Source organism: Podarcis erhardii (assembly GCF_964252035.2).
Source record: "Podarcis erhardii genome assembly, chromosome: 6".
Classification (NCBI taxonomy): domain Eukaryota; kingdom Metazoa; phylum Chordata; class Lepidosauria; order Squamata; family Lacertidae; genus Podarcis; species Podarcis erhardii.
The window spans coordinates 42344770-42372181 of NC_138510.1; the positions used below are offsets into that span (position 1 = coordinate 42344770).

The 27412-nt window shown below is 41.9% G+C and overlaps 1 protein-coding gene across 14 annotated transcripts in view; it reads right to left on the reverse strand.

The window, feature by feature from the left end:
- The window catches only part of NFASC (neurofascin), a 180121-nt gene that overhangs the window by 47330 nt on the left and 105379 nt on the right, over nt 1–27412 (reverse strand). For 8 of the 14 annotated variants that reach the window (XM_081866288.1, XM_081866294.1, XM_081866295.1 and 5 more), the window contains 15 exons: nt 23420–23531; nt 22117–22301; nt 20337–20468; nt 18612–18755; nt 18077–18188; nt 17645–17811; nt 15961–16108; nt 14477–14601; nt 12759–12794; nt 11807–11908; nt 11469–11666; nt 10113–10183; nt 9073–9301; nt 4133–4248; nt 699–903 (listed from right to left, as the gene is read on the reverse strand). In XM_081866288.1, the coding sequence (XP_081722414.1) occupies nt 699–903; nt 4133–4248; nt 9073–9301; nt 10113–10183; nt 11469–11666; nt 11807–11908; nt 12759–12794; nt 14477–14601; nt 15961–16108; nt 17645–17811; nt 18077–18188; nt 18612–18755; nt 20337–20468; nt 22117–22301; nt 23420–23531 (2082 nt within the window). The remainder of the gene's footprint in view (nt 1–698; nt 904–4132; nt 4249–9072; nt 9302–10112; nt 10184–11468; nt 11667–11806; nt 11909–12758; nt 12795–14476; nt 14602–15960; nt 16109–17644; nt 17812–18076; nt 18189–18611; nt 18756–20336; nt 20469–22116; nt 22302–23419; nt 23532–27412) is intronic. The other 6 variants (XR_014157631.1, XM_081866290.1, XM_081866291.1 and 3 more) reach the window with 3 other exon arrangements.

Sequence of the window (27412 nt, forward strand, 5' to 3'; positions counted from 1 at the left end):
AAACATTAAAGAAGCTTTCACTGCTAGTTATGAGAACTGATGAAAAGCTATTGATCTAGCTGTGAAAGCAAATACAGGCAGTACTCTCAATTCTACCATAAAATCTATCCTTGAGTATGTTAAGAATCAGATGGAATTTGTAGAGTTAGGTAGTAATTGCAACATAAAACCCTTCCATAGATCATACTGCCACGTGCGGCAATGGATCTCATGACTGTTCCAATTTTACAGAATAAAGCTAAGAGAGACTTGTCTGAGAATGCTTAAGAGGACAAACAGGAGAGCTAGAAATAAAACCTGGTGTCAAAAGTCAGTGCATCGTGCTCTGCCTAACTCACCCATTTTCAGTTAGTTTCCTTGTGCATTCATTTGTCTATCATAATCTATTATGTATTATGAGTCTGAAGCTGGTGAAAAACAATCCCATGAATCAGAACAGTCTCAGTCCTTAGGGCTTCACTGTGTTGACTTTTGCCTTGCTCCACACTGCAGGAGCACACAGTGATCTGGCAGCTGAAGCCAGCCTAACTATTCATTTCAAGTGGAAAATCCTTTTTGAAGTCTTTATCAGGACTGATGACATAGAACCTAAGGAACTCTAAGGCTCTCAATAAGACCGTGTTCTGTTCTACTTTCTTATTTCACACATAAAAGGACGGGATTCTGCCAAGCTGGGCCAATATTATGCAGAGACCTACCTCCTTCAGGCATTGTGAACTCCAGAGTTTCACTTCGAGGCCCATCTCCTCTCCCGTTGACTACAACCATCTCCAGTTTGTAGTTGCTGTAAGGAAACAGTCGGGACACTATGCCCCGTGTCCGGTCTCCAGTAAAACCCATAGACTGCTTTTTCTTAGAGACCCATAGATTCTTCAGCAAACTACTTTCTCTCCAGAAGTAGGCCTTCAAGAAACATGCAAGGTGAGTGATGTTTTCCCCATTTGAGTGTTAACTGGATTTCAAGAACAAAGTCACTATGGATCTTCTTCCACACAAGGATTAGTTCGATCTCACCAACCATTCCACAGGAGAGGAGGAAGTCAATACTGTTTATTGCTCATTTTACAGATGGGGAGACTGAGACATATGGAAGCTGACTCTTGGTCAAGACCATTTAGGCAGATTATGCAGTGGCTATCAAAGAACTGCCCCCTCAGCAAAGACCAGGCTTCTAGGCTTCAAATTGCAGTCTTCCCTCATCTCTCACTGATTATTATTATTATTATTAGCAGTAGTAGTAGTAGTAGGATGAAATTTTAATTTGTCAAGAATCACTCATGGCCATATATATATATATATATATATATATATATATATATATATATGCAGGTTTTGGTGTCCTCGGGTGTCTTCCCGTGTAAAAGTTGGGGTGTCTAGGCGACGTTTCGACGAGGTCTCACTCGTCATCTTCAGGCTGGTGCTTTCGGCTTCTTGTTACTGGAACAGAGCAGGATCTCAGTGTTTGAGTTCCTATAAATACTGTAGAGGGGGTGTGGTGTATAGCCTCCAATGTTCTGGGCAGAGAGGAAGTTCCCAGGCTAGTGTGCCTTTTCTTCTTTTGTTCCTTAATTACTTGAGAGATATCTTGAGTGATTTCTTGAGTGATATCCTGAGTACCACTTAGGTGGGTCATTAGGTGTGGATTAGTTGTTAAAGTCTTTGTGTCTTGACCTCTTGAACTTTGTGAAGAGTTTTCCTGAGAAGATGGCTGTACTGTACTTAGTTGTGCTCTGGCTTGGCTTCGTGTATAGGGGCGAGCTGTGGTTTTGTGGCTTGTGTCAGCCAGATCTGTGTAGGGATTGCAGGGTGGTGCAGCATCCGGAGGTGCCACCATGGATTGGCTACTGGATGGTGTCTGTAATTCATCTGTGGAGAGGGTCTGGGTTTGGGTCTGGTGTGGTTGATTGGTGTTGGCGTTCTGTGTGCCTCTGGATCTGGTGTCAGTTTTTGTGGGGAGGGCTAATTTCCAGATGTCTGGCAAGCGGGATGTGTCGTCACGCTTGTTCATGTTGTGAGGGTGTTTCTCTATCTCGATGGCTTCCATGATTATTCTCTTGTGGTGATGTTCCGTGTTAAAGAGCAATTTGGAATCTGCAAAATTAATTTCGTGTCCTGTTTCTTTCATGATATCACTCAAGATATCTCTCAAGTAATTAAGGAACAAAAGAAGAAAAGGCACACTAGCCTGGGAACTTCCTCTCTGCCCAGAACATTGGAGGCTATACACCACACCCCCTCTACAGTATTTATAGGAACTCAAACACTGAGATCCTGCTCTGTTCCAGTAACAAGAAGCCGAAAGCACCAGCCTGAAGATGACGAGTGAGACCTCGTCGAAACGTCGCCTAGACACCCCAACTTTTACACGGGAAGACACCCGAGGACACCAAAACCTGCATTCCTGTACCCGTGAAAATCTACGAAAGCATATATATATATATATATATATATTTAACCAGACTCCAGTACAGAGGCAGAAACAAAACAAAATATACCCTATGAATGAAAATTCTCAGAGCTGAGAAATGTGCAAATGCTTCAAATATATTTTATTATTTATTTTATTTATTAGATTTATATCCCACCACTTATCCAAAGATCCCAGGGCAGTGATATAAATCAATTTTGAAAGAAAGTATTTCGCTGCTGATCTGTGTGAATTTTTGCTTGCTTTCTGTTTGGTAAGACAGAAAACAGAGGGGAAAAAAACATGAACTTGAGGACAGAACATGTTTGGCTTTCTGGAGACATTTTTTATTATCCCTGAGCACAATTCTTGAATTCTGACTAGGCCGAAACAGAACTTTAGTGTATTGATTAATGACATGCTAAATACACACTGGGGATGACACAGAAGTCAGGGGAAACTGCTCTAGGAGCTGATTTTCTTAACCACATTAAAAACAGTTTGTTGTTTTCATTTTGTAAGCAGAAAGACCTCATAAGATAGCAGCTACTTGGAACTCTCTGTTTCTAACTGACTAAGCAATAACTGGATGTTCACAACTAGGGGTGCTTCCAGACAGGCTGCTCATTCAGAAAAATATATATGTTATCTCACACTTTCTAGTACAATTACTCTGTTACTTTACTCACTGAAAAAGAAAAGTAATTGACAAGTGTTCTAGAAAGTATGGAGTAACAGCCACTATCCGGCAACCTTGTAGAACCTCCATACAAACATATCAGCATGAATGCTCAATGAACACCTGGTCTAGAAGTTCCCTAGAGATGTCTAGAATGTATAGTGTGTACTTTGGATATGATTGGCTAGGAAGGTACCTGATGTGTTGCCCTATGCATGATCAGAATGTTACATGGCTTCTAATGCTTATGGGAAGCACATTTTTGACTTCCAAATGGTAGAAAAATATCTCTCAATAGCACAACTTTAGAACATGAAATAGAACAGGTTAAAAAAATGTGCCAGTCCATAAGAACAGAGAATCTAAATTGTAATAAACGCAAAGATCAAATTTATTTTTGCACATAATGTAAAGTCTTTGAAATGAAGACTTTTTTGGCTTTCAATTCAAGGCTAAGTACAAACTCATGATTTTGAATCAGGAAGAAGCCAATTAACATTCAAAAGATCAAAACAGGCTTTCTTCAAAATAGGGGATGAAGAATTGCTAAAATTGAACTTGGATTGGATTCCCTATTGAAAAAGAGCAATTAAAAAAATGCTTTGTCTCTCTGGTCTCCCTTCCTCATTCCCCCAGCCCTACCCCCCCTCCCAAGCAACCCTTCAAAACAAATCACAGAATTATTTTTTTGGTGGATTCTTGGAGGAAACCACAATTGGCACACTAATTTAAAACTGCTTAAATTTCAAGGAAAAGGCTAGTCTCCTTGTCTAAACTCTTTGAAGTGGGTGGAGAGGATATATACAACTGGTAATAATATTTTGGTTTCTGTATCTCAACAATGCCCTTACATCTGTACTTTATCACCCGCCCACCAACACAACTGCAAATACTTATTGTCTACATAATAATAGTCTTCAATGCCATTTTAGCAATTTCTGGGTGTTTCATGTCATCTCCATTGTGTAAAAGACAATGTAACCACCAGTCATCATTAGTGTTGGTTGTTAGCCATATTAATGTGATTGGGTTTGGGTTTTGCTCACTCTGTATTCCTTAAGTTGTCCCTGGACGGTTTCCGGGTACACTCTACTCCATTGCAGGCTGATTGCTGTGCTGTTTACAACTTTGAGTCTAATATCAGTGGGAGCGGCCTTAGGATCTAAGTTGCCAAGAATAAAGCAAAGCAGATATTAAGCATACACAGAAATTTGAAGAAAATCCCCATTTCCCTCCCTAGATGCTGCAGTGGTTTACCCAAAGAAAATCATGTAAACAGGAGGCTGCTCTTAAACATTGCTGCCATCATGTGGAGATATAAAGCAATTTCAAGTGCACATTTTTGACAAGCGTTTGCATGATGGCGGGATCCATTCTACTCTGGTGCCAGTTTCCTGTATTTCTCACATTTCTCTTTTCTGCCTACCTCACCAGTGCACTCACAATGTTACAGTGCCCTCATAGGTTTTCACAGTTCACCTGACAAACAGAAAACTGGCAACTCTAGAGATTTATACAAATGCCTTTTCAATTCAGAGGTGTTCGATTCACAACAAATCAAGTTCATGCTGTACCCATAAAATCATTTACAACTGAAAGTCCCCACAAGCAGTAGTAAGCAATTTCAGATGGAGAAATGCCCATTTAAGAGGAGAACACCTCACAGCACAGGCGAGCAGCAGTCTTAAATTTCAGCTTCAGAACTGTCTCTTTGAGAGATATTTGCAGAATACTGATATGGGAAATATTTCCATAGGAACCGTTGAGGTAAATTTCTTTATCCAGCAGTTGTTAACCCAGAGAAAAATTACTCCTGTTGCAGGGAATAAGTGCAGAAACATTTTGTCCATAGCTTTAAGGAGAGTTGGTGGCCTGACAGAGACATATTTGACTCCAGGTGTTGTTGAGCTGCAACTCCCTTTACCCTTAACCATTAAAAGCACTGAGATGGGCCGATGCACTTCAATAACACACCTGGAAGGTACCATGTCGGGTACCAGTGGTTTAGACACTTGCTGCTTCTCTCGGCACTTCTGTTCAAACAGATTTTACTGATTTTTGAAACAATCCCAAACCCGCCCCCCGGCAAAACCTGTTTATAAGATAGAACAGTGAGAAAGTATACATGCCATGAACAACCAAGCTTGTTTCATATCACTCAGCGCCATAAAAACAAACTAACCCCACACAACCACTCTGCCCTAAGTAAAAGGCAAAGAGGTTTCCAGGGAAGCATTTGGCCTATTGACTGCTTAGTCATCTACAATTAGAATTTGAAAATGCCTGCATTGTACTACTCACAGGAGTTATAAAGTTCTTTACTTTATCTCATTGGTAAAATAGATTCTACTTGTTCAGTTACTGCAACCACTGTAGCTTCTTATTGTTCAAAATACCAAAGCAGTTTATTGCCTTGCTTGTTATTCATTTCCTTTTTTAAAAAAGTGTTTTCCTCTTTAAACAGCAAGGAAGCTACCCCAGCAGGATGAGAGGCTTCCTGGTAAGCAGGCTGGCTGGGCTACAGAGCAGATGGGAGGAAAAACCTGCTTATGTATTTTCCCATTCCCTGGGGACAGGATATGATGCTCAGGCCAATGAGGAGGGAAACAGCTGTTGCTGGAAAGTGTTTCCTGTGGCTGAACACCGTGTGGTGGGGGACAGCTGATTTGCTCTTACTGCCCCTTCCTCCAGGACTGGGTAGAGCACAGATAATAGCAAAAAACGTAGATAACAAAAGACAAAACAAAATGAAAAAAGTCTACCAGGCAACTGACTGGATGCAAGTTTACATACAATGTATCTGGGTAGTTTGAGAACAGTACTTCAGTTTGCAGTGAACATAGGGCTGCCATATCCGGGAAATAGCGTCCAGGCAGAATTTACAAAAATCGGAAAGCCAGGTATATGGCAACCCATTCTTTTTGGTGGTGAATTTAAAAATATTAAAAATAGCCCCAAAACGTCAACTTTTTGGGGGAGATTTTGAAAAACAACAACAATTTTGCCCCCCCCCCCGAGCTCAACAACTTTTGTGTCCGGATTTTCACTTTTTGAAATGTGACAACCCTAAGTGAACAGTTACATTTTAATTGGAAGAAAACCCAGACACCATGCTGTATTTCTTTCTGCAGACTACTAAGTTGAGGGTGATGGCATTTCTTCATCTTCCCCCCTCCCTGCCCCCTTGTGAACTGCAGCCATGAAGGATATGCACAACTGAAAACATCATCAACAGCACCAGTTTACCCATTTTCTCACCTTCCCCACTGCAAATGGTTAATTAATTAACACAGCATTGATGTGTGAACTAGTTGTGATTTCTGGTGCAGCAAAATTTTACTATAGAATGGATTCCCCACTCCCATTTACACACTGTGACCTTACATACAACCTGGAAGGAAAGGGTTGCTCTACTTATTAATAGGAATAGAAGTGAATTCTGTGATCTTTCAAGCTGATAAAGCTTTGATAAGCAATCACTTTTTGTGAGGATGGTTACGCTGTCCTTGGTCCTGAAGTCATTCATAGTTGCATGCAACTGTTACTTAGCTTTATTTTGCAAAGCAAGAAAGGAGCGACTACAGTTCTTTTCTGCCACAGTCCTTTTCTCCCCATTGTATTGCAGCACTTTTTCTTTCGTACATCCCTCCTTTCCTACCTCATCTTCTCCCCTCCCCCACTTACTTCGCCTTTCTATTTCTTTGTTGTTGCAAGTTATTTTTTACGTTGTTAATCTGTATCTATACAAAATTACACAGAAAAAAATCATTTTAAGAAGAGCACGTGGAAGTGTATGACACCAGTATTTGCCTTGCTTTGCTAGAGCCTTCTGAACACAATCCACAAGGTGATTTTGACCAAGAAGGCCTGTAAGAACCTAGAGCAGGCTTCCTCAACCTCGGCTCTCCAGATGTTTTGAGACTACAATTCCCAAAATCCCTGACCACTGGTCCTGCTAGCTAGGGATCATGGGAGTTGTAGGCCATAAACATCTGGAGGGCCAAGGTTGAGGAAGCCTGACCTAGAGTAAAGATGCTAACAAGATTGTGGCATGACACAGTAAAGAGGCAATCCCTAAAATCAACTGAGATTTCTTCATAAACCAGGTTTGTACATATTGACTTGACAAGCAGGGCATTCTAGATTGATCCCTCTCTCTTTACACCCTGGTAGAACATAGTAGAATATACCTGACCTCCCTAGATACTCACCCAATTTTCAGGAGGCATTTGAACACCCTTTAACTTGGGTTGCCATTTAAAAAACAACCACTTCCTTCTGATTTTGATCACTAGATATCTACTTCTAAACCTTGTAACCTGACAGAGCTCTTGGCATGTGTTACACTTCTAATTCAAATTGAACAATATATTTTTGAGAGTTGGCTTATTCAGCAATTCTTGAAGATGATTGCTGGAGAACCACAATGACCAAAACAAACATCACATATAGATTTAACTTCAATACCTGGCAATCATTTTTGTGCCTTGTAGACCTATCTGGCAGCTGCTGAAGGGCATAATTCACTTGGTGACTATTGGTTTTGTTTCGGGATATGATTTCAGAACAGGGGGAAAGGATCTATGGCCCTCCAGATGTTGTTGGACTCCAGTTCCCATCAGCCCCAGCCAGCCAGCGTATGACCAATGTTGAAGGATTCAAGTTGTAGTCCAGCAACATTCTGAAGACCATATGTTCTCCACCTCTGCCACAGAACATAGTCGCAGAGGATATGATTCATGTGTCACTTCTGAATTTTGTTATGGAATAATAAAAGGGGATTATAGTTTTGAGGACTCAGGTGAATTTCTTATGTTCCTGAGAACACTGGGAATAATTCCAGCATGAAACTTTCTTTAAGAATCATAAACTGTGGGAGCTAAAATCAGGCAGAGAGCACCAGACTGATGATCCAAGCACTGGAACACTGAGCTCACTGCATAGTTGTATCCTAGAGTCTCAGCATGTCTGGGACTGTCGTACAGATAAACAGACACCTGTTTCCAAGCTGACTTTAGAAATGATGCTGGCCATTGACCAAGACTCCCATGTAGGTTTGTTTGTGAATAAAACCGCTACCATATGGTGTGTTAACAGTCCCTATTCCCTCCACCAACAGCATGACTGCAAGGTACGAGTGTTCAGAAGTCTCAGAATCATTTAAGTCTACATGATCGATGCTTCCTCCTCCCTTTTAAAACACAGCAAAAGAATGAACCTCCTGTGAAGCAATAAAAATATGAAGTGAATAGGAGTAAAAGTTATGGAAGATGGATGCCTTTTAAAGGTGGAATGAAGCACTTCTACATTCCAGTGATTGTAATGGAAAAGGTTTAAGCCTATGCTTAACTCTCCTGATGAAATCAGTGTAAAAGTGAATACGGATTTGAGCCCAAGTACCCACAATTTACATCCAACACTCTCTTGTATTTATCCATGTAACTTTTTATTTATACCCCCATTCATATGAATGTTATTTATCTACTTACTTACCTTTGTTAGACAGACAATGAAGCTGGTTACTACAGCTGGTTCATATAACCTCTCCGAGTCTGTTCTAGACCCGTAAGATGGAATAATATCTTTTTCAAAGCTCAAAATGCTGAGGCAGCCTAGTAACTATATTGTCTGCTGCTGCTCTGCCTCTGATATAGTGTGTTATTCATGGTTGGCATGTTTTGTTGATTTTCATGTGTGCTGTTAGCTTGCCTTGAATATTCTATGAATGCTTTAAATAAAGAAGATATGTGTGTTTTAAATAAATAAGAGATGAGTTCATGGGCATGCAAGCTAAATGGTCTGTTGGGGCACTCCAGAGACCTCTGAAGTTTCTACATGAGTGTTTCATTCTCCAGAGTGCCTGGCACTGGAATTCAATGCCTCCTGTTAACAGAGCCAATCACATTTAAGATCTTGGATTGCAAGACCACCAGTGGTGGAGTCTTTTTTGGTACCCCAATCTCTTTACATCTATAAGAATACTCACAATCTTCCCCCGAGTAGCCAATGACGGTCTCAGGTTCCATAGCAACCCCATAGTCATTTTTGGCCTGCACTTTGATCTCGTAGGGTGTATAGATGGGCGTCTGTGTAACAGTGAACTGGTTGGTGTCACCCTTTACTGTCCTGTTGTTCCAACTCTCCCGGGTGTCTCTTCTTCTCCATTTCACAATGTACTTGAGGTTGGGGCCGTAAACTTGGGTTGCATTTAGCGGCTTAAAGGATACACAAAAATTAAGAAATCCATTATTACTTTTGTTAATTTTGAACACCAGCTGCTATCCCTGCCACCTGAACAGTGTTTCTGTGACTCCAGAGGATACAGAATCATAGATGGATCTAAAAACAAACAGGACTAACAAGCCCATGGTGTCATAAGCTTTCATATGCTAGAATCTACTTTAACAGATGCATGAAATGTTGCCCTCCATTGGCAGATTCTCCCTCCCTCCCTCTGTATGTGTGTTTTCGAGCTTTCCTCTTAGCCTTTATGGACTCTAGCCCACAAAAGCTTATACCCAAATATGCAGCTTGAGTATTTACTGTGTCACAGGACACTCTGTTTTCACTGCAGCAGACTATTCTGTGAACTGCCCTGAGACCCCTGGGTATAGGGCGGTATATAAATTCTAATAATAATAATAATAATAATAATAATAATATCACTTTAGAGATAACAAATGCAAAAGGCATCCAGGTAACTGCACAGTTTCCAATTACATGAATTGCACCAGCAACAAGTATACACATTGGAGAGTTATTCTCTTGGACTTGCTGCAGGAATATTTGGACTGTTTGGCTTTGAGATATTGGATTGTGCATGCCATTATTATTTTGGCATTGTAAATATCATTTAAGTATTAGAAGGTGTTGAATTTTTTTTGTACATTACTGTCAATGAATTTTTGTAAACCACATGCAGTTATTTAGCTTGTGATAAAATTTATTGCAGCAAAGGCCATGGAATGCAAACCTTGTATGCAAGAAAAGAATGTGCTATAAACAACAGCTCCCATGTTAACTCACCGTCCAGGATATCACCATGTTATTTTTGGCTGTTCCTGCTCCTTTAACTCCTGTGGGGTTAATTTCTGGACCTGAAATAAATTAAAACATGAAATTTGTTTTAAAGCATTGAATGCTACAACACAGCTACCGCAAGCTTTTCTATACCATGCAATATTGCTAAAGCAATAATCTCTTTTTTTTCCACATAGGAAGGCTAGAACACAAAGGGGAGACCCACATAAAGCCTCTGCCAAAAGGAAAGACCTATGCAATTGCTATGGTACCACAAAAGCTATTTGCAAAGCAAACTTTTAAAGTTACTATGACACTGGTGATGTCAGTTGTTTAAAAAGCACTTGAAACAAAGATGGGGAAACTATGAAGGGACATTAACCCCCTCAAAAAAGTCAATCTGGAGCAGTGGCTGATGCTGGTAAGGCTAGAGAGAAAGTGGTTATGGTGTACAGCACTACAGAGAATTCCCTCTATGTGTGCTACCCTTTCTCTCTCTCTCTCCTTCTGTGTTACTGTTAACACTGGCCTGAACTAATCAGCTGCAGAGGCTGCCTGGAATTTGGTCAAGGGCTGCTTATGGCCCATGAGGTCATGTTTCCCACCACATATTTAAACAAAGGGTTATGAGTAAATTAAGATGCAGAAAAGCCTTGTCCTTACAACAGAAGCATGCCTTCTTTGATGTTTTGTACAAAAAAAATCCAGCCCATCACTTCCCTAATTTGAGAAAAGTATTTATTTGTGAGGTTCCCCTTGCATTCCATGCACATCTACAGTCCAAAATCTTAAACTTAAAATTCCAAGCCAGTACATATCTGTTAGGATCTCTGACAAAAGCCCATTAGCCTAAAGATACTTGGTCGACTCAGAAGAAGCTCAGGGCTGCTTTGTACATTACACTAGGGATGGGAATTCTGTGGCCCTCCAGATATTGTTGGACTTGACACACATCCTCCCTAACTATTGGTGATGCTGGCTAGAGCTGATGGAGGTTGCAGCTTAGCAGCATCTGAATGGCTGCAGATTCCCTATCTCTGCATGACATGGATAAGATGCACCAAAAATGTTTTTATGTGCACACATTAAATGTAATGTAATGGGACAACATGACAAACAGGTGCATGCATATATTTCACAGGTACACTTTCCAGGGAACTGAGACTGGCCACTACTGCTTCAAGAGCACACATGGTGACAAATATGGGCTAGCTAAAAAGGTAACGGGTGACACAATCCACATTCTTAGTGTCTCTCTCTTTTATCTGTCCTTGTTCTTGCGTACATTACAATTGCATAATTTTATGTTAGTGTTCTTTTCCTTTCAAATATACCCACCCACTCAAGTCAAATAGCACTTACGTGCCCCATTCGTATGATATCGCTCAGAAGGCAAGCTGGGGTAACTGCTTCCTACTTCGTTCACAGCTATTACTCGGAACTGATAGTTGACATAGGGTGCAAGGCGCAGGATGGCAGAGTTCACGCTTCCTGGGTAACGGGAATGGTTGTGCCAACTTCCAGGTTGGAATCTATCCTCTTCAAATTCCACAATGTAATCTAGAAGAGCAGAGTGTGAAGGCTTGCTAAAGTTGCAACATAATTATCGGCCAGCTGACTTTTAGAAAGGAAACCAAACCAAAGCAAAGCAGCAACACTGTTCACCTGTAGAGTTTCAAAGTAGAGGAACAAGTGCTGACCTGTGATAGGGCTGTTGTTGTCGTCGCCAGGAATCCACGTCAACCGCACACTCCTTTCAGCGAGGTCAGTTAGTTCAAGATCACGAGGACGTTCAGGACGTGCTACAGGCAAAAGAATGCATGTAAGGTGCAGGTGTCCCTCATGGGCCAGTCCACTCAAAATATCTTTGGGTATCATGACCACTGACTCTGGGACCTTGCAGCACGAAGCAGAGAGAACTCCACTAAGGCCATTTCCTCAGAGGAAGAATAGCCAGTATTGCATTTGGGGACCTCTTGGACACAGAACACAGCCCTGCCTCCATTGATGGACTCAGATTAGGAATCAGCCTTGCAGAAGGCTACAAGATCAGTGAAGGCCCTTTAACAACTCCGCTAGCTCCTCTACACAGGTGGAACCAACCATGCAACAGGTCTTACCAGCCTTCAGTTGGCTTCTGGCCTCTGCTGGGACATCTTCATAAAGCTACCTTGGTAGGAGAGCACTTCAGACAACAGGGCTCACTTAGAACTATCCAAGGTTCTGTTTTTCTCTGCCCTCTTCGTAAGAGGGCCCTAACAGTTAATCCACATTCTTTGCAAAGACAGAGCTTTACAAAGAAGGAACATAAATACAATGAAGGGCAAAGGTCACCTTGCAAAAATAAAAAGGAGGGTAAGAAACACCTCCCATCACTTTTAGCATCAGCCCCCAAAATTCATCCATGCAGACTAATTAAAATATTCTTCCTTTGCGGTAGGGGGCAACATCAACAACAATTTGTGCAATAGAAATCAAGATCCCCTACCCCAATGAGGTCCAATTATCAGGGATATTTATCATGAGGTTTGGGCCAGCCAAAGTTATCCAACTTAAATTTCATACCAAAGTCATTGCAATGGTCAAGCAACAGTGTAAGAGAATGTAAAAATTAATAATAATCAAAGTGGTAAATGGATCAGTAGTGATTACCTTTGGGTAGGGTCATACGGTTAACAGAAGAAGGAGCTGCAAAAATAGATATTAGCTATTTAGATAGTTAGTTCAATTCTTAAGCACAACTTGTTGCAGGGATACAATGTGCAGTGGCTGTGCCAGGTTTCAAGAAGCCCTGGGCAAGATGACTTCCAGACCCTCCTCCACCACTGAAACACTTTGTCTTCCTCTACCAGGCGGCTCTAGTTGCTTCCCATCTTCTAAATGGTGAGAAGGGAATAGACAGAACCCTAGTTATCTCTTTTGCTTGGAGGAGGGAAAAGAAAGGAACCTGTCTGTTACCTTCCTACAACCAGGAAAGTTTAAAAGGGGGTGAAAGAATGGATATCCTCCCACAAATACAAAAATAAAAAGTAAAAAGGACTCAACCTCCCCATCCCTGAACAAGCAGCAGGAAAGCAAATTAAGTTCCTTTTCCTAGTCCTTTTTCAAAACCTTTTTATAGAGGCTGATGGACGCTTTGGCTCCAACATACCTGACAATCTCTAAAATAACATTTTGGAAAAAAGTTTGCTTAGTGGTGGCACTTCCTCCCTCTTGGTGGTGGAAGCAGTCAACACTTAAAAAAACAACAAAACCAAACAAAACAGCAGAGCAAACAAGCTGCTGCATTCAGAGCAAAGCTCTGGATAGTTTTATCTTTCTTTTTAATTTCTCAGAGTGTTTATGGAGCCCACATGGAAACCAGAGGCACCTGGGTGGGTTCAACTGTCTAGAGCATTGCTCCAAAGGCAACTGTGCACCAAACCCTGCTGTAAGGGTTTCAAAAAAGAAGAGCCAGGGACTACCATGGTGGTGCCCTTTGGGAGCACACGGCACTTACCTTACCCTAAATCAGGCCATTGCTCAGTTATGTCTGCACTGACTCACAGTGGCTCTCCAGGGTTTCTGGCAAGAGTCACTCCCTGGAGATGCCAGGGACTGAACCTGGAAGCTTCTGCATGCAAAGCAGATGCTCTACCATTGAGCTACAGTCCCTCCTCTTGCAGTTGTGTCCCATGGTCCAGCCCTATCAGCACCACTCACCACAAGGACCAGAGTACCAGCCTTCACTGAATTTTCTTGGAAAACAGGCCCTGCTATGCACCTGAATGTATTCCAGTTATCATCAGTGTTTCCCTAACTAGCTCACAGACAAGACCGAAACACAAAAGATGCAGAGTTGTTCAAAATGTTTGCTTGGGTGTCAGGGACTTCAACATCTGGACAAAACTCAAGTGTACTTCATTGACTTCAGATTAACCAAAGTCCTGTGGGCCCTGCCTGGTCACTTGCAACAAGGAATGGAAGGATCTGTCCATTTCATTTCTCTCAATTTCTCATCTTTCCAATTTTAAATTCAGTTTCCCACATTTCTTCAGCATTTTGTGACTTTTTTTTTTAATTCTCATGAAAATTAGCTACAGTTAGCAAGGTACCCTGGTTAATCTTCAGATATCTGCTCAGAAAGACCACTGAAAACTTTTTGGGTAAGCTTTTACTTTAAAGACAATACAGGGTGTTAGAAATTGTTAAGAATAACATTCCAAATTCAAAGGAATTTGTTATATGTTTCATGACCATTGCACATGGTACCCTGTATGTGTTACTCTACAACACAGGAGAACAGGTATTAAAATCTGTCAAAATAAGCTGTCAGTCCCCCCATGGACCTCGTCTCAAGCTCTGTAAACTTAAAAGGAATATCAAGTTACCCAGAACAGTGAGATGGGCTCTGGCAGTGTCTCGATCTAATTCAGTGCTGGCAACACAGGTGTAATATCCTTGATCTTTTTCAGCCACTCCATATATCGTTAGGCCATCTTCTTCTTTCTTCATCCTTTCACAAAAGGAAAACATCAGAAATAAATCTAAACATCAGAAATAAATCTAGCTTGCTTCAGGCAATGGCAGGAGCAGCTGTAACAGCTATCTTGTGTATGTTTATTCATTTTTATTTTATTTAGTATACTTTTATGCTGCCCTGCATCTTATAATCTAAGGGCAGGTTACAAACAAAATGTAAACATAAGAGATAAAATATAAAATGATCTAGTACAACAATTTTATGTTCTGTAACATGGCAGTGTAAGAAAACAGTTTCTGACCTCTGGTGACAAAATCTTTGGCTGCAATTGAAACCCCCTTTGGAATGCCCCTCCATGTAACTGGGTAAAGGTGTCCGTCCACTGGCGCAGAACTCTCAATGCACCCACTGAACATGCAGGAGATGTACAGGCAGTGGGATCCTCAACAGTGGTAGCCTTCAGAAAGCTCCAAAATATGGTGTTTTGGGGGTAGGCTGAGCTAGCCCTGGATCTGCTAGATCTCAAGCTGGCCCTCCTGCTATAATTTACCAGCACTGGGCCATATCTAGGCCAGTTCCAGGCTGACACAACAATTTCCATGCACCTCTACCTTCCAACCTGGCCAGTATGAGCAACCAGGCTAGAGATACGGCAGCAGCTCCACCTCTCTATCACACCCTGCTGCTGTCGTCTAGACTTTAGATTCTCCTGCCAAGCTTTTAATTTCCAGTAAGAGGTAAGAAACGCACCCACTGTTATTTTCACACAGTCTGCTACTTCTGTTGTATGTCAGAGTAAGCAATATTAACTGCTGCATAGAGACACCACCCCCAGGAACAATATGGCAACAATTGGCCATTCCAAGTTTATTTATACTGTAAGACACTAATTAACAAATTATATGGAAATAATATTATTCATTATTGTAGAAGAGAGTGATTCTGGCTGGCTTTGGCAACACAGCTACCTTATATAAAGTCAGACTATTTGTGCATCTACGGATGGGGGAACCTTTGGCCCCGCGGGTGTTGTTGGATTCTAACTCCCATCAGCCCTAAGCAGCTTGGCCAATGATCAGGGATGATGAGAGTTTTGGTCCAACAACATCCAGAAGCCCACAGCTTCCTCATCCCTGATCTAGGTCAATATTGTCTACTCTGGTTGGCAACAGCTCTCCAGGGTCCTATTACTTATCACTTGATAATTTTACCTGGAGATGCCAGGGGCAGAACCTGGGACCTTAAAACTACAGTTCCCCTCCCTGGAGAAAAGACAGCAGTACAGCTTACCAACATAGCAAAAGGATTTATTCCTTCTTTGTGTCCTCTGGATACATAAAATGTTAACATCTTGAGAAACATACAGCCTATGAAAACGAAGACAGCACAGACCTGCTTCCAAAGTACAGAGGGGAATCATCCTTGAGCCAGGTGACCGTAAGTCTCAGCGTGGGGTCATGCCTAACCCGGCACATTAGATGAACTGTGGAACCCTTCTTTGGCACAGCATCCTTTGGCCCATCTATGATCCTCGTTAGATCTGTGAAGAGTTATACAGTTATAAATCGTAAGAATGTAATTTTGGGGACTGTGCGAGTAGTCAGTCGAGGTTTAGTGGAAAGAAACCACAGACACTTTGGGCAATGAGAAATAATTTAGTCAGATTGCAGAGTTCCTACAGATTTCTAGCTGCAATTCTTTTCCATACCCATAACTACACGTTTTAGAGTGATAAATCCTGTAAATATTCTTTTATTCCATAGCAATGCCAACTTTGAATACACATGGTGGTGGTATCTGAGACATGTACTTTTGCGCTATGGAACGATTTGATAAATGGCTGTTTTAGAGAAGCAAGTTACCGTATTTTTCCGTGTATTGGAAAAATACATCGAAAAATCATGTCAAAAAACTGGGGTTGTCCAATACACGGATAGTGGCATGGGGGGGGGGGGAGAGATGTTGCATGCAGGTAGCTATCTGGGGGCACTGGCTGGTGGCGCACAGCTTCCCCTGATGCCGCTGTGCATGGGAAGCACTCCCTGGATCGTTTCCCACGCACAGCGGCATGGGGGAAGGTGCCCTCTAGCCAACTGGCTAGCTGGCTGGAGCACAACTTCCCTTGATGCTGTTGCACACAGGGAGTGTTTCCTGCCCGCAGCTGCATGGGCAGAGAGGCTCAACAACTTTGGGCCATCTCCCCTCATTTTCTTAAAACGGAGTCCCCCCAAATAGGGGGGAGTCTTATATATGGGGGCATCTAATAGACGGAAAATTACAGTATATCACAAATTCCAGTGGCAGGAACTGACCTGGTTTGGATAAGGTGTTTTAAATATTTCAGGTTACAGATATGTACTTCTCCAATATATTCACTTACTCCCACTCTGAGGTCTCTTCAGAGTTCTCAGCATCTGCTTAGGGAGCCCCCAAAGGCAAGAGTGTGTGGCAGAGCGTGTCCCCTTTCAGCTGGCCGTCTCCATTCGAAGCTCTTCTTTTATCCCACCCTGTCTCCTTACTCTATAATCTTTATATTTCCACCTCCTTCTCCTTCATTTCTATCTTTCCTTTACCCTACCCCCCTCCACTTAACATATGTTGCAAGGATCTACTGATTAGGTGGTGAAACAGGGTCAAATGACAGATCCCTCCTGTCACTGGAGTGTGGTGCATGGTGTTGGGAGTCCATAGCATTCCCATCTCTGTGGGCAAAGCTAGATAGCCTCTGTATCTTCTCATAATGGAACAGGTAAGCAGGATGGGAAATGAACCAACTCACAGGACTTTTGGAAATTGTTGCTTAGCGTTAGTTCGGAGGAATCTATCAGCTACAACTCAACAAGTGACAGAGGCCCACAGTCCATTTATTTCAGGAACACTCAATCAGTCACATCATAGCCTGTATTGCTGCTTTCCCTCCTGGTTATACTTGAAGCTACCTTAAGACCCACTGAAGAGCACAGCTATTTAACCTTATGAGCATGAACCAAATATAGCATTCTTGTCATCAGAGGGTACCCAAGATCTACATTTTCTGGAGGATACTTGCTCTCTGCTTAAACAGAAGCCATCTTACCTTTTATTTCCAAACGAACCTGGTTCTGTGCTTTGCCCAGGAGATTGGTGGCCACACAGGTGTAAGTTCCTTGGTCTTCTTTCCGAGCCCTGATTATTTCCAAAGTCCCATTCTCGTGAACTATATAGTTGCCACCATGCAGCGTGCTTCCCTGGCCATTCTTAAACCTCACAACAACACAAGATAATGCTTGTAAGAGAGGGAAGCAGAATAAAGGTGCAGATTGACTTCCAAGTGTGGGTACAGGATTGCAGAGAAAGGGAGCAATCCTCTGCTCAGTAGGCAGGCGGTTGAGAAACACCCAAGATACATTCCTTTATGGCCATTTATCAATGAATTGAAACACATTTGATTCTAACAGAAATTCAATTGATTTCAAAAAAGATTATCTGTCCCAAAGAGATGGTATGGCTTAATAATAAAAATCCTTACCATCGTAATGTGGGGATTGGGGATCCAAAGAATGGACAGTCAAGACGAGTCCGGTTGTTTAGAATTACTTTGATCAGCTGATTACGAGGGGCAAGGATCCGAGGAATAACATCTTTAAAAGAGATATATAGATAGATAGAAAGATAGATAGATAAACAGATAGCCTATAAAGGTAGTCAGAAATTTTCATTTGTTTTACAGAATATATATTATGTCTAGCTTTACATTTTTGTTTTTTTGGCTTTTGCTTATTGTTCTCATTGATGGATTTTTGTCCTCAATCCATTCTAGATGGGATGTGTGACACAATCAGCTTTGGAAGGGAATAAATATATTCCTTTTGACTATCAGTAACTGCCTACACATATAAGTAAACTCCTTTGCCTTTTGTGAGTTAGATCAGCTGGCATTCAAGGATGTTATGGTTTGCTAGGGAAAGAGAAATAATGATTTCATGTTCACTTCAAAATAGTGCCTTCAGTGACCCTCTATAATCTAAAGATGTCAAGAGCCCATTTGTCCATTCAATACTTACCCAGCACACTGACAAAGGCATTAGCCAGCAGGTACCCATGTTCATTAGAAGCATTGCATTGGTAAACAGCACTGCTGCCACTTTGGATGTCCCGAAACATAACAGTGTCTCCCGTTACTTCACGGCTTGGGTTGGGAGTGGAACCTTTGAGAAAGACATAAACATAAGTGATACACAGTTTTTAGCCTTGCCATTAATAGGGCTCGGCTAATCTGCCAATTTTGGTTTCTCTCGTTTTCTTGTTTTCCCAAGTCTTCCATTTTCCACATCAGTTTGTGTCTTTTTTAAAGTCCTCGTGAAAATTCATCAGAATTTAAGTGTGAATTTATTTTAATATACAGTACTGTATAACAGATTGAGGTTGAATCCTGACAAGACAGAAGTACTGTTTTTGGGGGACAGGAGGCGGGCAGGTGTGGAGGATTCCCTGGTCCTGAATGGGGTAACTGTGCCCCTGAAGGACCAGGTGCGCAGCCTGGGAGTCATTTTGGACTCACAGCTGTCCATGGAAGCACAGGTCAAATCTGTGTCCAGGGCAGCTGTTTACCAGCTCCATCTGGTACGTAGGCTGAGACCCTATCTGCCTGCGGACTGTCTCGCCAGAGTGGTGCATGCTCTGGTTATCTCCCGCTTGGACTACTGCAATGCACTCTACGTGGGGCTACCTTTGAAGGTGACTCGGAAACTACAACTAATCCAGAATGCGGCAGCTAGACTGGTGACTGGGGGCGGCCGCCGAGACCACATAACACTGGTCTTGAAAGACCTACATTGGCTCCCAGTATGTTTCCGAGCACAATTCAAAGTGTTGGTGCTGACCTTTAAAGCCCTAAACGGCCTCGGTCCAGTATACCTGAAGGAGCGTCTCCACCCCCATCATTCTGCCCGGACGCTGAGGTCCAGCACCGAGGGCCTTCTGGCGGTTCCCTCATTGCGAGAAGCAAAGCTACAGGGAACCAGGCAGAGGGCCTTCTCAGTAGTGGAACGCCCTTCCAGCAGATGTCAAAGTGATAAACAACTACCTGACATTCAGAAGACATCTTAAGGCAGCCCTGTTCAGGGAAGTTTTTAACGTGTGATATTTTACTGTATTTTTGGTTTTTATGTAAGCCGCCCAGAGTAGCTGGGGAGGCCCAGCCAGATGGGCGGGGTATAAATAATAAATTATTATTATTATTATTATTATTATTATTATTATTATTATTATGACTGCATGTTTGTATGCAATTTTGCCCAATATACACATTTTTGCAAAGCCGAACATCTCGACGTGGAAATTATTTCCTTTTTTTGTGGTGCTTAAAGGCAGATCCCCAATATCATAATATAGTTCACTATGGGAATAAATGAATTTGTTCAGAATTCTGTCTTCCCTTTAAAAGATTATCATGACTGATGCTATGCACTGGTGGAGGAAGAGGAGTGTGGGGGGAATGCACTGCCCCCGGCAGCATGATCCCGGTGGGGTGCCAACGCGGCTGCCCCCCAGCCCATGCTGGGCGCCACGCCCCGCAAGCGGTGTGCCGTGCCCCTGGGATGCACGCCAGCCCCGCCCCGTCTGCTCTCCGCCCCCCGGTGCCGGAGCATGAAGCTCCACCACTGATGCTATGTATGGTCATCAGTTAAGATCACAGTTACTTGAAATTACAGCATTTCCTTCTCCACAGCCATGAAATCAAGATACACTATAAGCCATTATCTTCTGTTCGTAACAGGTTTGCTTACTTTCTATAGGTTCTCCATTCACCAGCCACTGGATGGAAGGCTTGGGGTTACCATTGGCTCGGCAAACGAGTCTCCCATCCTCACCAGGAGCCAAAATAAGATTCTCTGGTTCATCCAACCAGTAAGGAGCAGCTTTAGAACAAGAGAGTGAGAGACACACACCAAAGTGTATTATAGCTATCTCAGCAAAGCTCCTTCTGTGTTCTTTCAGCATAGACTATACTGATTAGTATATAAAAGTGACTGATAATCATCCTTCTGTACCATTTTTTTTAAAATGCACCATCTCAAGAACAGCTTAACATGAGCAGCATAGACATATACAGCAGACACGATAAGCCTGTGTCAATAACACTTAATAAAAACCCAGCAGCAGTAAGCAGCCATTTTAATTTCCCACAAAGTATCAAAGCAATGTTTTCAGGCATTGTGGAAAACTTCAGTGGCCACAAAGCACTGCCACCACCAGGCACAGCTGGGGGACTCTGTCCTAGGAGGGGCTGACTAAAGGGCACTTTGCCCATGATCCCCTCAAACTTGGAGCTTGCCTGGGTAGTTTGTAGCTTTATGGGAGGAAACCAGCATTTTGGTATAGGTTATAAAACAATTAAGGTCAAAATTGATGTCACTGCTGGAAATGTTTATTATTTATTATTATTAAGTGTTTTTTGTTGATATTACACCTCCAGTATAAGATTCAGCTAGAATTCTTCTTATATAACACAGGGAGGATTCACATTACTGGTAGCAAAAGCGTACAGTGGTACCTCAGGTTACAAACATTTCAGGTTACAGACTCCACTAACCTGGAAGTAGTACCTCAGGTTAAGAACTTTGCCCCAGGATGAGAACAGAAATCGCACGGCAGTGGTGTGGCGGCGGCGGGAAGCCCCATTAGCTAAAGTGGTACCACAGTTTAAGAACGGTTTCAGGTTAAGAACGGACCTCCGGAACGAATTAAGTTTGTAACCAGAGGTACCACTGTACTGTTCTCATTCATGTAAATAAAAATTCTATTGACTCTTTGCTGAAGACAGTCTTTTTTCGTATTGACAGGAACAGTAATGTTTTGGAGGCACAAATTAGATCAACCTGGGTTGAGGAAACATGCATCTCTCATAATGACAGAATCTTGCATAGGGGATGTATTCTCTCCCTAATGATATTAATGACTAAGTGTATTAAGTCTGAATGTTCATCTATGGAATAAAAATTCCTAGGTACATATATCAAGCCTGTGAGAAATAAGAGTTATCTTGAATCCTTTTCCTTGACATCTAGTTTTCAGCATGCAGGTGTGTTTTTTTTTTTAAATCCATCCTGAAATCTCCCACCTGCAGTCCAAAGTACTACAGTTTCAACCTATAACCTGTCGCTCATGTTAATCAGAGAATGCTGTTATTGGGTGGCATATAAATGTGGCAGATATATAAATAGCTCTTATTTCAGCAACAGGCTTCATGCAGTTTAAGAAAAATACTTCCTGAACATTTCCCATAAAACCAAACCAGCAATGACAGGCTTATGTTCTCTTCTGCAAAGTACAAGGAAGATATATGAGCCACAAGCTTAGATGGCAGAGGATTTCAATAGTTTAGCTAGAAGGGTGTGTATGAACGAAATATTTCTTATCTTTGGTTGCTACAGAGGAAGATTTCCCAGGTTACCCTGATCCCATCCTTCTAGGGCAGAACACTCTGTTCTCCACAAATCCCTCCCAGGTGCCTTTTGATTTGCTAATTGGCAAAGGAATAAGAATGGTATAGTAAATATGACGTACCCTTCACTCTCACCGAGATTGTGTGGCGGCTAGTTCCCACTTTGTTGGAAGCTAAACAGAAGTATTCCCCAGAATCTTCCTCAGAAACATTGGCAATATGAAGAGCCTTGTTGAAGTTCTCCAGCTTGGTCCTGCCTGCTGGGAGATCACCTCCTTTCTTGTGCCATACGATGTCTGGTGTTGGACTACAGGAAAGAGGAGAATAGGGTTTGACATGAAGCCTCTCCCAACATGAAATGTACACTATAAAGGAATTCCCTGCAGCCCAGCTTCTTAATTTAAAGCTGGGGTTCTCACTTAGCATTCTCTCAAAATCCCAGACAAGCCCTGTCAAAGAGGTTGTGAGGATGTACCTTCACTGAAGAAAAACAATGATTTAATGCTTAGGTACATGCACGTACAAGATTCTGTGTTAAACCCCTGGTTTCTGTGGTAATAATATTTCAGGGAGCAGTTCAGGGAAAAGACTTTGGTCTGAGAGAGCCTTGTAAGCCATTGACACTTGAGAATAGGCAATTATGGGTGGTATCCAACTAATGTGTGGTGTCAGTGCAAGGATTTATGTTTGTACAACAAAACTTTCCCCTTCTCTCCTTCCCCACTGCATACTCCCCCCACTCTGTTCTGGAGGGGGAATCCCTGGGACAGATGTGGGGTGGCATGGGGTAGGAGAAGGGGGAAGTGCCATTGCCCATCCTTGCATTGATGGCACCTGTTAGTTGTATAATAACTATTGAATCTGGCTTATGGGTCATATAAATTGCTTGAATGAAGCTTCCTACTGATAAACACTATTTTGTACGTACAGGAGTTAATGTTGGCAGTATAAACTGTGATAACTGATCTCTACTGGTAGATCACTGGATGTCTGTGGTAGATCACTGGCTCCCCCCCCAAAAAAAGCTCAACAACATTGTCCTGAACCCCCCAAAACAGGGCTTTCCTTCCTGCCAGTTTATAACTGTGAGTAGATCACAGTCTCTTGGGAATTGGCCACCCCTGCCATATATTATCCCTGTACTGCTCTTGAAAAGCTCTCATAACCATAGATATTACTGTTGATGTTAACAACAGTCAAGCCACATCCCATTAAAATGAATGGATTTTAGTTTCCCATTGGAGCCACGTTATTTCACATCCTTAATGGAGACGCTTTCTATTTGCTAATACTCCAATAAGGAGGAATCAACAGCCAGCTGTGATTTTACCCCCATGAAAATCTGCAGGAAAAATAAGATCTAGACCAGGAGGATAGAGACGTATGTGACACACCATGGTTCCCCTGATCCCAAGTGGTACGTACACTCCCGAGGCAATGCATTCCAGCAAGAGGTCCTCCCCTCTCAGCACCATCTGATTGCTTGAAGTCCCAATGGGGTACATGAAGCTGGGGTGCCTTTCTGTGATACCTCGGGCTGAAATCAGGACATAAGGGGGGGAAATACACACTTGTAAATCCTTCTTCTCTACAAAGCTACTGGAAATGAAAGACAACCAACAGCAGGAGACAGGATGTAAACATATCAAGAGGCACAGAAAACCAGAGTCTTTCCAACCCCACAGACTTGATGGGGAAGTCTTTGTAGAGGTTGAGGCAGATGCTGAAATGATAAATTGAAATGGAAATAACAGACAAGGGCAGGAAGGAGCAGGGAATGGCAAGAAGGAATGGTGATGTTCCAGACGGATCACTTTATTCATAGCAAGAACACGTCAATTTAAGTAAGATTTTGCATTTAACAATGTACACGCTTTGACTCTGAAAAGCAGCTCTAGTAAAATTATAGATTTCCATTTTTCTTCAAAATAAATTATTTCACTGCAGTCAATGGGCCTTGACAAGGACAAATGTAGCTGGACTGTTGTTTCTACTTGAGAGCGAATACAGAATGATTGTCATTTCTACATTATCAATTTCAGCTTGGTGAATTTGCTAGTACTAATTAGGGATGTTCTGGGGGAAGAAAAAATAAATGTGACAAACACAGAGTTTAGATCTTATGCACTAAATTACTTCTATCCTCTGTAATTACTTTCTGTGATTTACCACTCCTGTATCTCTCAAAAATAGATTTATTTTGTAATGGACTAGTTTGGGTTACAAATGACTCCCGTACAAAATACACAAATTTTCTCTTCTGAACATAATAGTGTTGCCTACTAAGAAAGAGCACATAAATTTCAGTTGGATAGGAATGAAAATAACATAGTAGTGAAATATTTCAATATCTACAGGGCCTCATAATCCAAGACCCTTCTTCGTGTGCCTCCTCCATGAGAGGTCTGGAGGGTGGCAATATGAGATATAATATTAAATTTAAAATTATTATTTGTTTTTTATACTACCCTTCATCTGTAGATTTCATGGCAGTTTGCAGCATAAAAATACAAGATAAAAACAACAAATACATAATAAAAACAAGAAAAGAACAAACCAGCACCCTCCCTAAAATAGATATAAATACAAGAAGGCTGCTCACATAGGATGTAAAAACACAGTACATAGACAGAGCTCTTTTCTGCACTAGGCAAACAATAGTGCAACATTTGCACATTTAAATGAAAATTAACCCAGTAGCATGATGACATTACAATCTGTGTTAATGAATGGTGTCACAAGACATTATCACAATAATAATAATAATAACATAGTTATTCTGTGCTACTCAGTGTGGGGGCATCACTTTCAGGAACTGGAGATTTCCATAGATGATGACACACACAGCCTGCAAAGGAGGGGAGCAAACATTTAAGGCAAGATGACTGACAAGACAAGTATAAGAACCATGGAAGTGTTAAAACACATAAACCAAAAAAAGTACATGGAAGACTGAAAAAAACCCACCACAACAGTTTTCCATAAATACATGAAAGAAGTCTGCAAAGGAAACAGACTAACCACATGAATAAAACATAGAAGTGGGCAAAGGAGACATGATAGGCTGAAAGCAACAGAGGCAACAACAACAAAAAAGCAGGTTATTTTCCAGCTTGACGAAGCCACGTTAACAGTGGTGTTAAATGAGGTAAATTTCTGGCATTAGCCAAGAGATATTCAAGGCTAAAAGAGGAAGCAATGCTGCAATGTAAGACATGTACTGAAGGAATTGGTTTAGACAAATATTTCTACTACACTGATGAAAACTCCATCCTGAACCAGCAGTTCAGCAAGAGGCTATGGTCTGTTTATGGGCATGGGTGCTGAAGATCTCTCATATGTATAGGCAGGAAAGGAATGTAGGGTCAAGGATAAACGTCCGCAAAATTAAGTTCACCTGCAGGCTGAGCCTAAGGACTTCATTAGGAAAACCCGCAATTCAAACTTCCAGGCTTGTTCACAAGCCGCAGCAGCAAAATATGAGATGACACTCTCTCTCTCTCTATATATATATATGCAAGCATGTAGTTAATTAATTATTTGGTTAGTAGCATATCACTACAAAGTAAATAACTGATAGCATTTACAAGACATATTTCAAATTGCTTCACTGAACACTTACTTTGCATAGAGACGAGACTTGGTTCAATCCCTAGCATCTCCAGGGATCTCTGGGAAAGACCCCTCTCTAAAGCCCTGGAGAGCACAGGGTCAACCCAGGGAGTTCTAAGCTGGATGGACCAATGGTCCAACTCAGTATAAGGGAGTTTCCTAGATTCCTATGCAATGGTTGCTATGCTTGGAATCTTTAATGTAAATCTCCAGTAACAAAATGTCCTCTCACAAACCAAAGCTTAAAAAAAAAAAGAGGCACAGTTCACCAGGAACATCTCTGACATAAGCTTCTTTGAAACAAATGGGAATTTCACCAAGAACGAATGTTGCTGTTGTGCAACCCTTACTTATTTCCAAGGAGCCTGTGGAAGAGATGCTAGTGTAGAAGAGTGACTGTAGAAGAGTGACTAGTGGGGTGCCACAGGGCCCGGTCTTATTCAACATCTTTATCAACGACTTGGATGATGGACTCAAGGGCATCCTGATCAAATTTGCAGATGACACCAAACTGGGAGGGGTGGCTAACACCCCAGAGGACAGGATCACACTCAAAACGACCTTGACAGATTAGAGAACTGGGCCAAAACAAACAAGATGAATTTTAATAGGGAGAAATGTAAAGTATTGCACTTGGGCAAAAAAAATATAATAAAAAAAAAATGAGAGGCACAAATACAAGATGGGTGACACCTGGCTTGAGAGCAGTACATGTGAAAAGGATCTAGGAGTCTTGGTTGACCACAAACTTGACATGAGCCAACAGTGTGACGCGGCAGCTAAAAAAGCCAATGCAATTCTGGGCTGCATCAATAGGAGTATAGCATCTAGATCAAGGGAAGTAATAGTGCCACTGTATTCTGCTCTGGTCAGACCTCACCTGGAGTACTGTGTCCAGTTCTGGGCACCACAGTTCAAGAAGGACACTGACAAACTGGAACGTGTCCAGAGGAGGGCAACCAAAATGGTCAAAGGCCTGGAAACGATGCCTTATGAAGAACGGCTAAGGGAGCTGGGCATGTTTAGCCTGGAGAAGAGGAGGTTAAGGGGTGATATGATAGCCATGTTCAAATATATAAAAGGATGTCACATAGAGGAGGGAGAAAGGTTGTTTTCTGCTGCTCCAGAGAAGCAGACACGGAGCAATGGTTCCAAACTACAAGAAAAAAGATTCCACCTAAACATTAGGGAAAACTTCCTGACAGTAAGAGCTGTTCGACAGTGGAATTTGCTGCCAAGGAGTGTGGTGGAGTCTCCTTCTTTGGAGGTCTTTAAGCAGAGGCTTGACAACCATATGTCAGGAGTGCTCTGATGGTGTTTCCTGCTTGGCAGGGGGTTGGACTCGATGGCCCTTGTGGTCTCTTCCAACTCTATGATTCTATGATTCTAACAGTTCATTATGCTGACCATCTTCAGATAGAACAGCTGTAGTGTGATCATTGACGCAAACACATAGAATATAATTGTCATGTACATGCAGGATGTGTCTTGGACAACTGGGATAATTTACTCTTTTAATCCTTTGAATATTAACACACCATTAAAACACCACCACCACCAGGTTGAAGTGCTTTTCCTCAAATGCTTGTGGAAGAGCTTGCACCTGTGGTATAATAAGGAGGTAGGTTCTAGAGCAGTCCACATGCTTTTCTCCTTTTGCTAGAGGATGCACAAGTGGAACAGTATTTCACTTTTCTTGGGCAGCACTAGAATAAGACTGTCCTTCTATGAGCAGCATACACCTTCCCCATGAGGAAGGGCACCATTGGAGCTAACACCTTCTTCCAGATGTAATTCAAAGAATAA